General features: G+C 37.8%; 1 protein-coding gene across 17 annotated transcripts in view; it reads right to left on the bottom strand.

Annotated features, from left to right (window-relative positions):
- Positions 1 to 9,525, bottom strand: part of LOC131473967 (calcium-activated potassium channel subunit alpha-1a-like) — a 168,300-nt gene that overhangs the window by 29,314 nt on the left and 129,461 nt on the right. For 12 of the 17 annotated variants that reach the window (XM_058651629.1, XM_058651631.1, XM_058651630.1 and 9 more), the window contains one exon: positions 1,844 to 1,937. In XM_058651629.1, the coding sequence (XP_058507612.1) occupies positions 1,844 to 1,937 (94 nt within the window). Of the gene's footprint in view, positions 1 to 1,843; positions 1,938 to 6,427; positions 6,773 to 9,525 lie in introns of all 17 variants that reach the window. The other 5 variants (XM_058651624.1, XM_058651626.1, XM_058651625.1 and 2 more) reach the window with 1 other exon arrangement.

Below are 9,525 nucleotides of genomic sequence, written 5' to 3'. Positions count from 1 at the left end.
CAGAAGCGTCAGGGACCGTGTTCTCCTTTAAGAAGATAAAGAAAAGGGATTTTTTGTTGTGTGTGTTTTAACTTAAGCAGTTTCTGGAAAGACGCCAACGTCTCATCGTTGTTTGTGTTTTTTCTATTTTACTTTATTTTGAAGCTTTTCCTCTGAGCAAGGGCACGGAAAATGATGCTGCAAACGAGACTGTGTTGGGCTAATGGTTTGGCATGTGTGAAGGCTTATTAAGTGTTTCTGTGTGTGTGGAATGGAGGGGGAGGCTTGACAAGCACTGGACAAAATCACACACACAGGCGCATCAGTGCACGAGGAGGAGGAGGAGGAGGAGGAGGAGGAGGAGGAGACGCTGCCTCAGGGAAACCAACACAAACACAAAGAATTCGACTCCAACGTCAGGAAAACACACGCCGCTGCACAACAACGAGGAAAAAACTGCCCCGAAAACAAAGAGTTAAACGACGTAAATTAATTGAAATCTTTACATTACGGCTCCGTGACTAAATAATTCTTAGTACAATTTCCAGGTAAAAGCTTAAATAGAAATAACACGTGATGTTAGATTCCACATTAAATCTGAAAGAAATTAACACCAAAAACAAACAAAATAATCCATAACACAACTGTTAAAATACAGGATAAAAGAGAATAAAATAAAATGAGGTAAAAGTAGTTTCTGAGTATTAAGTTGTAAGATTATACTAAAAAGTGAAATAATACCCATGAAAAATATGTAAAATACCTGTAAAAATAAATAAAATAACAAAAAGCTGTGGTTGAAAATAGGAAACAAGGTCATAATGTTACAGTAAAATGACATTTACATTACAAAGTGAAATAATACTTAAAATCATAGAAATAATTGAAAATAAGGAGATAATATTCTCGTAATACCAAATTATAGTGATTTCCAGTAATATAGAAGACATATATGACATATGTTCAAATGTTCTGGATTTTACAGTTTGATTCTATAAAATATAAAGAGTTTAATATTTATTTCAGCTACAGCACTTTACCCACTGCCGTGTTTGTTTCTCCACGACACTGATGATGACGATGACGATGATGACCACGAAAACACATCAGCTGCGAGTGTTTCCGTCGCGTCTCATCATCATCATCATCCTCATCATCATCCTCCTCCAAACCTCAAACACGCAAAAAAATACTCTGCGAGAGCCTTTTAATCTCTCAAAATCAATTAACGACACTTTAATTCTGCGGGACAAGATAAAAGCGAGGTGATATTTTTTGGAAATTCATATTTGATTGTGACGATACGTCGTCTCGCATATGGCCTCACACACACACACACACACACACGGGGAGGATGGCGTGTGTGTGTGTGTGGGGGGGGGTTTGGGGTTCCCACAATAGAGGAAGTCGCCCGAGGGCAGAGTGAGCATGCAGGTCTCTGTGATTGGTTGCCGGTGTCATTAGTGCCAGCATTGTTTAAGGAGTACATGTGGACCAGACCCGAGGAGGTGACAGCTGCGACTTTAAAGCCACAGGAGTTAAAATATAAAGAAATAGAAAAAATAAAAAGGCGTCTCCTTGCAGACGCGTATCATGACAGAAATGTTATTTCAGCTCCGTCATTAACAGCTGACAGCCGGAGCAGAACAGGGCACCTTTCGACTCCACCGACGACTTTTTCCTTTACCTCCATCTTCTGCCAAACCTTAATTTACCCCCCAAACACCCAACCATCTCAGCAGCCTCTGAAGTGTCTCCACCTTCCCTCCCTCCCTCCCTCCCTCCCTCCCTCCCACCCCGACTTCCTCTCACTCCACATTTAAAAGACGGAGTTGAAATAATAAAAAAAAGGAGCGTCTCTTACCTCATCATCTTGGGCGAGCAGTTGGGCGAGTTCCGCATCCCTCCGTTGCGCTGCTTCTTCTTGGGCGACAGCGCCGACGGGTGCTCGTCCTCGACTGCAAACACACGCACAGGATGTCAGACATACAGACAAAATTATAACGAAATCAGACCTGGACCTGACATGAAAATAATAAAATACAAAATAAATAAATAACAAAAGACAAATTAAAAGAAAATAAAAAAAGAAAGGGGTGATATTAACAATCCAGTGTCAAAATAAGAGAGAAAGCATTAGTAGTGGACGATAAGGCAGGAGAAAACCACGGAGAAAGACCAAACTTATTTTATCTTTTACGGCCCTGAAAATGTCCATAAGTTCAGAGATTCCAGTGATTCTGATTCACTACTGCATCTGCTCCAGAAACCCCAGTCCCCGGTGCGGGTGCTTGGACCCGGCATCGGTCGGTCTGCATCGCAGTGACCCCGACGTGCTCGTCTACGCCGTTATAAAACTGCCATGACATGGACCAGACTCGTCACTGTCGATGGAGCGGTGTGAGCGGTGTGAGCGGTGTGAGCGCTGACGATGATGACATCGATGCGGTTAAAAGAGATGGAGCTTTTTAGAGTGTGGAGGTCGTTAGCACTGACTGACTTCACTGAGCTCGTCCAAACATGGCTGCCAGCAGGAAAACAACAACATTTAACCACATACTAAAATGTTCACCTAATAAAGTCTACGATATATTAAGAACACGCTTTATTTTGACGTTAAACAGCCTTTGACGAGACAACGAAGCTTGTGTCGTTTCGTAAATTGCTAACTCACTCTGCACCAAATCCCATTGAGAAAACCAGCGATTTTACGGCACAAAACAGGAATTGCTGATTCACTGCAGCCAACATGAATATGTTGAAAGTGTGTCATTTTTTGAAATCCGTCATTCTGATTCACTTAAGTGACACAAACTTACCAGATTAGGCAGCTCCTGTGTCAACGTGACGTTAAAAAACGTTGATTTGGTTCAAGAGCGCGAAAGGTTCACAGCGTGACGCTAACTTGAATTAACAGCCAGTAAAACTCGTCTAGCAGTGAAATGAAGCAGCAAACTAATTCTTAAGATGTCATGGACTTAAACTGACGTATATTTTATAAGGTGAAACTTTTATTAAGTGGCTAAAATAAGCTTCTTTGCTAGAAACCATGTTAGCATCCAAGGCAGCAGCTTGCTCGGTGAAGTCAGTGCTAACAATATGTCACAATCTCACAGACAAAAAAAAACCCCTTACATATCCCCTTTAAGAGAATATAATACTGGTACTAAATGGCTCTTCTACAGGTCTGCCTCCATGCCAGGTTAAGCATTGTCAGCACACATCATGAAGGAAATTGCTAACTCTCCCTGCACCAAATCCCATAGAGAAAATGTTATAATATGTTAATTTGTGAATTCTGCATTTGAAATTCTTTGTTTTGATTCACTTAAGTGACACAAACTTACCAAATTAGGCAGCGGCTCCTGTGTCACTGTGATGTAAAAAATGTTGATTTTCTCTATGGGATTTGGTGCAAGAGAGCGAAAGGTTCACAAAGTGATGCTAACTTGAATTTACAGCCAGTCAAGCGCTAGCAAAGTCTAGCAGTGAAATAAAGCAGCAAACTAATTCTTAAGATATCGTGGACTTTTAATAAGAAGCTAAAATAAGTAATAATAATTTGCTGGCAGCCAGTTAGCATCCAAGGCGGCAGCTTGCTAGGTGAAGTATGTCACAATCTCACAGGAAAAAAAACCCTTAAATACCCCCTTTAATAGAATATAATACCGGGTACTAAATGGCTCTTTTACAGGTCTGCCTCCATGCCAGGTTAGCATTATTAGCACACATCATGAAGGACAAGCTGCACTAACGGAGCTGAGAGTCAGTGAAGCATGAAAAGCAGCGAGTAAACGCTCGTCACCCTCCAGCAGAGGAAGGTCGCTCGCCTCTCACGTTTTTTACAGGTTTAGCTGAGAAATCAATGGTTTGTTTTAAAGGTACAGTAGGCAGGATTATTTTAACCAGGGGGGAGTTATCGATCACAGAACATCTGCTCCTCCTCGGGACTCTGTTTAGTCTGTTTAGATTTCAAGATGGCCGCCACTTGCGTTAATAGTCAGTTACTTTTACTGTTAATTGCACTTAAGTCATATTTATTTCACATGAACTCAGTCGCACACATAGTACTGTTCAAGTTTTATCAGTGGACTACATTGCAAAATACCATGTTAAGCTAACAATAGCTAGCCCAAAATATAATATTATATATAATATTTTACCCCCTGACTTCTCAACTGGAATGCGATAAACTCAGAAGTTGCGTCTCAGCAGAGTAAAAACATCAAAGACAATCACCAAAAAAGTTACGCAGTGCAGCTTTAACACGGGCCGTGACATTGCTAAATTTGGGAAGTGATCTTGCCTACTGCAGCTTTAAGATTAAATATTCCCTTTTTGACACTTTGGTGTTACGTGGTTGAGATTATTTTTGGTCAGATTAAAGTTCAGCTTCTTGTCAAACGTCTTTTTTTGCAGCGTCAAGAAACAAAAGAGAATTGTTTTTTTTTTTAAATATTTTTTTAAACTTTGCTTAAGTCCCAGTGAGACACGAGAGGAAGAAGAAGAAAGAGAAGTCGCGTTGATCTTCTCGACTGTCTGAGGGTTGTTTTTTGTTTTTTTTACAAGAGCTTTCACACGTTCATCCAACACTCTGCGACCTCTCAGCACAAAATGCCAAGTGCAGTCACTGTCACTTCAAAAGCCACATTAGTCCTTTGGTTAGGAATCAATAACACAGCATGATATTAGTGCAGAAAAAGAAGAAAAAAAGCCGTGGCTATTTCCAAAGATAATATTCCATTATTATCTCCATCCTGTCACTTAATTTCTGCTCATAACAGAAAAGAAATATGACTCTGGCTTCTAATAAAATGTCACCGCCTGACATTTCCTCTCCTGCAGGGGGGGCCACTCACAGAAACTCACATCAAATGCACTTTTTTTTTTTTGACAAATAATTCTTCCTCTAATGCACAAAAAATGCCACATCAGAAATACATTCACTGAGCGACTGACGATACTGATCATGAATAATAACTTTGATATATGAGATTTATCTCGATACAAACCTTGAAAGGTTTTATTTTTAATTTGAGAATATTTTAATTTACTCTAAAATTAAAAATCTCACCATAAAAATTGTTGTTTTTTTTAATCAGTTTCACACACTGCATTTTCATTTTAAGTGATATTTACTGTATTTCTTTGGCTTTTTAATGTTTTTAATGAAGGATATGTTCACTTATGAGAAAAGCTGCCTATAAAGAACAATTTGCATCAAAAAACTTTAACCTTAAACCTGGAAAAACTCCTGATATAAATATAAAAGGCTCATTCAGTGTTAAGGAAAAAACTATTTGTATAATATTCAGTAAAATTATTTTATCTTCAATTTCTGCCAAATAAAAAACTATTTGACCTACATTTTAAACATTAAAATAATTTGAATTAGTATTTAATATAATATTAGTATACTGTTGACTAAATAGCTCAGTAGTTTAGTGCTGCAACAGCCTTTAAAACCACAAAAAATATTGATGAAAATAAATTGGCTTGAAATTGAAAAAGAGTTGATAACGAAGTTTTCAAATGTAATTTTATGTCAATTTACTATATCAAAATATCTCACTATATGTCTCAATATTATACTGCAGCAGCCTTTAAAAGCAAGAAAATATGTCAACAACACAAATAGTAAAATTAACTGACTTTTCTAAACTAATTTTAGTTGTTTTTTTGGTATTTTGATTGCATTTTTTGACAAATATTTAATCTAACATCATACATCATTTTTTATGAGTGTATTTTGTATTTTTAAAAATATTATAAATATATAATTTCAATAAATGTCTTAATACCAGTACGGCAACAGCCTTTAAAAAACAAGAAAAGTGGTCAATGACACAATTGGGAGGCTAAAATTTGAAGATGGGAGATGAACTCACTTTCCTTATGTTATTTTTATGAGTGTATTTTTCGATTTTTGACATCAAATAATTGTAAAAGTTCTCTTTGTGGCTCAACATCAGTGCTGCAACAGCCTTTAAAAGCAGGAAAATAAATAAAAGATGCCGTATCACCATGTTTTTACGTCACCACACAAATAAAATATCAATAAACTGCCACGCACTTAAATTTGTGACCACATTATTTCACAGATTCCTCCCGTTTAAAACTTAATTTGTGAACAAAAAGAGTCAAAACTAAACATTTTCTCTCTTAATTCTACAACAATAAAGTTCACTAATTTGCGGCCACTGGGTTAAAGTTTGACGATTTGTGGATTTCCTCTCGTAGAGGTCGATTTTTCCAATGCTAGCAACACTTAAGTAAGAAAATACAAATTGAAAATAATCTGTTTTTCTAAATTTCCAACAGCACAGGTTAATCCATGCAAAGCTTCAGGTTCAGAGTGAAGCTTCATGCAGAAAACAAGACAAAATGGAGGCGACAGGGACGAGCTGGGTGTTACTGACTGATGCATCCCGCTAACGGCGCCACCTACAGTTCCTACTGTGACTGAGCAGCACGGCATTACTGGGGTGGTAGCGGTATTTCACCGGCAGACTGCGGGCCCGGCTCAGTCGACTCTCGGCCCACAGGGACCTGGACGCGGCGGCGGCAGCGGGGTCTCCGGGGCCGGACAGACTGAGGCGGAGCCACGAAGCGTTGGCGGCGGTGGGCTGTGGCCCCGTGAGGGGGAGGAGACTTCCTTTACGGTTATTAACGAGGGGGACGTTGGCAGAGTTTCTCGGCGGGCTGAGCGGGGGGTCCAGGAAATGGTTCGTGGAGCAGGCGGAGGCGGAGTTTACTGATCGCTTTTTGAACGAAGGTCTAATGTTGTCCATGACTGTCAAACAATGGAGAATAAAGAGGGTGAGACAGAAGCATGAGTCAGCGCTGACTCATGAGTTAGTGCTCAGCTACGCGTTAAACACTTGTGTTTAAGGTGGAAAAACGAGGCAGCAAAGCAATATACCATTTCAAACTATAGTTTTCCCTTTTCTTTATTGTTTTAGTAGGAAATGCTGAGTCAGCAATTCCAAAGTACTGTACCATTCCCAAATGCTGAGTCAGCAATCCAAACTATAGTGTTCCTTTTTTCTTTACTGTCTTAATAAGAAATGCTGAGTCAGCAATCACATCTAGAGTTCCTTTTTTCTTCAGTTCCTTGTTAGGAAATGCTGAGTCAGCAATTGGGAGTGCCGCCATTTTGGAATGCTGAGTCACATGTTTTTTTTCCCCGTTTTATTATTAGTTGGGATTGCTGAGTCAGTGTTTACCACGATATTGCTCCAGTTTTCTTTATCATTTATATGGGAATGCTGGTTAAGTGTAGTCAGCTGAGTCAGCATTTCCTTTGATTATTTGGGAATGGTTATTCAGTGTATTTTAGTTGGTCATGCTGAGTCAGCAATTTCGACTCCCATATTCCTGTTTTTATTACTATCATCACAACAATAATGTTTCCGTTTTATTTTTAATATCATTAAAATATTGTTAAAATATTACGTTTTAACCAGTTTTGACAATTAATGTTGGCACTTTTTTAAATTATTTACCTATTTTCTGCTTCTTTTTCTCCTTCAGTAAATGAATGGAAGTGCAGATCAAAGGCAGCAACGATTCTCTCATTTTTCAATGTTTGCTCTTTGTCTTTTTTTTGTTCTAATTTAATATGAAAAGACTTTTAACTGCGTGAGAATCAAACGCGTCTCTTCATCACTGACTCATTTTGTCCCGCGTGATGTCGTCTAATTTTCACGTGTCAATAAAGTTGAAGTTTTCGGACCATAAAAACAGCAGGAAACCTCGATTCTTTGTCTAAAGACAGATGTTTAAACTTCACGCAGACGTTCAAAGACACATTTACTTTGACAAACATGAATTAATTAGAAGCGTCTTCTTTTTTTCTCTCACTTCTACAGAAAAAACACGAGGTTTAAATAAAAACAGACGAAACAGTTCATTGTTTCATTTCACGCAGAAATGTGTAAAACACAATCACTTTCATTTTTAAAGGAATTATTTATATCAAAGAGTGAGTCGGACTGAATCATTTCAAAAAAGTCTACTTTAAACTGGGAAAGAAAAAACTTAAAAGTAAAGGAGTTAATTTAATAAACTGTAAATCCAGTTTTATTTACATGTATACATTATTAGTATAATATTTTAATTAAGTGTTTTTAATGTAACTGTACCATTTTTTACCTTTAAATTTTCTGCTTAAAGGGATAATCTTCCATTATCTTATCTCGTTTAAGTGTTAATTTGTAAATGTATGACTGAAATTATGTTGTGATTACTGTATGTTGACCATGATGTTATGGTTTTTTATCAATATTAATGTTATGACGATTTATGGAGTTCATTTGTTGGTAACAAATCTGTAAAAATCTGGATTTAGACCTTAAATATTTTGTTTAATGTTAAGGAGCCTTAAAAGTTTGACACTCATTTTTGTATTGTTTTTTTTTTAAAAAAGACATACAATAATTAAAGGTAGACTGATTATTTAGCTGATATTTGCCTGTTTTAATAATATATTTTTTTTACCAATTATTAAACAAAATGATGTATTTTTGTAGATTTTTGTTTGGTTGTATGTTTTGATTTACTTGTTTCATGTATTCAATGTTTACTTTATACATTATTTTCCATTGCAAACAGTTTATACAATTTCATATCAAATGTAGATCGGAGAGACGAAAAGTTAAGCAGCTTTTTTGTTGTAATATTTGATAAAAATATGGGTAAAAAAAGAAAAATTTGAATAAATTATCTGGAGACTTAGAAAAAAATCATATTAGTGGACCTTTAACTCTAAATATTACATGTTTTTTTGGTTAAATTTCAGCGTAAAAGTGCAGTTGAGTCCATTTTTGTGCTTCTTTTATGGTGAAAATGTGCAGTGGTGACCTTCTACTACTACACACACACACACACACACACGGTTGTAAATTTGGCTCAGAGGGAAAAAAAAGAGTGGGGGAGTTTCTCTTCATTTGCTCTTCTTCAGGACTTCAGGTTTGATAGTTTTGCTGGTTTTCGGACGACAGAGTGGGAGCTCGTGCTCCCGTTGCCGCGGGCAATAACAGAGAGACGTTTATGTCGGCCGTCAGCTGCCTCCCCCGATTCACGCCGAGCCACCGACGGCTCCTGGACTCATCATCTGCCTCCTGTCAAACACAGGCAGCAGCGCTGGCTTCTGCTGAGCGTTCAGCCGCCGTGACACGGACACTGACAAACGCCCCCCCCCCCCCCCCACACACTGTCCGTCCCCTGTCCCCATCTGTCCTGGACACACTAATCACATGGCGACGACGAAATAATCAGGTTCACGTTCGTGTAAAAAACTGTGACGAGGTGGAGAAAATAAGAGGAGAAAACAGAAAAATGCTGTTTTGCAAACGACACAAAACAGCTTCTTTTTAAATAATAACAATAACAATAAAAATAGGCCATGCACTGCTTTGTTTTTACAGTTTTAAATAAAACTGTTTCTATTTTGTAAGGTTTTGCCGCTATTTAAAAGAGGAAATAAAGGAAGAACAACAACATTGCATCACAAAATAAATAAATACACACCACGTATTCTTAATG

This window comes from Solea solea, chromosome 15, assembly GCF_958295425.1.
Source record: "Solea solea chromosome 15, fSolSol10.1, whole genome shotgun sequence".
In the NCBI taxonomy this organism is placed as follows: Eukaryota; Metazoa; Chordata; class Actinopteri; order Pleuronectiformes; family Soleidae; genus Solea; species Solea solea.
The sequence above is the reverse complement of the archived record's forward strand: the minus strand, read 5'-3'. Positions and strand labels throughout refer to the sequence as shown.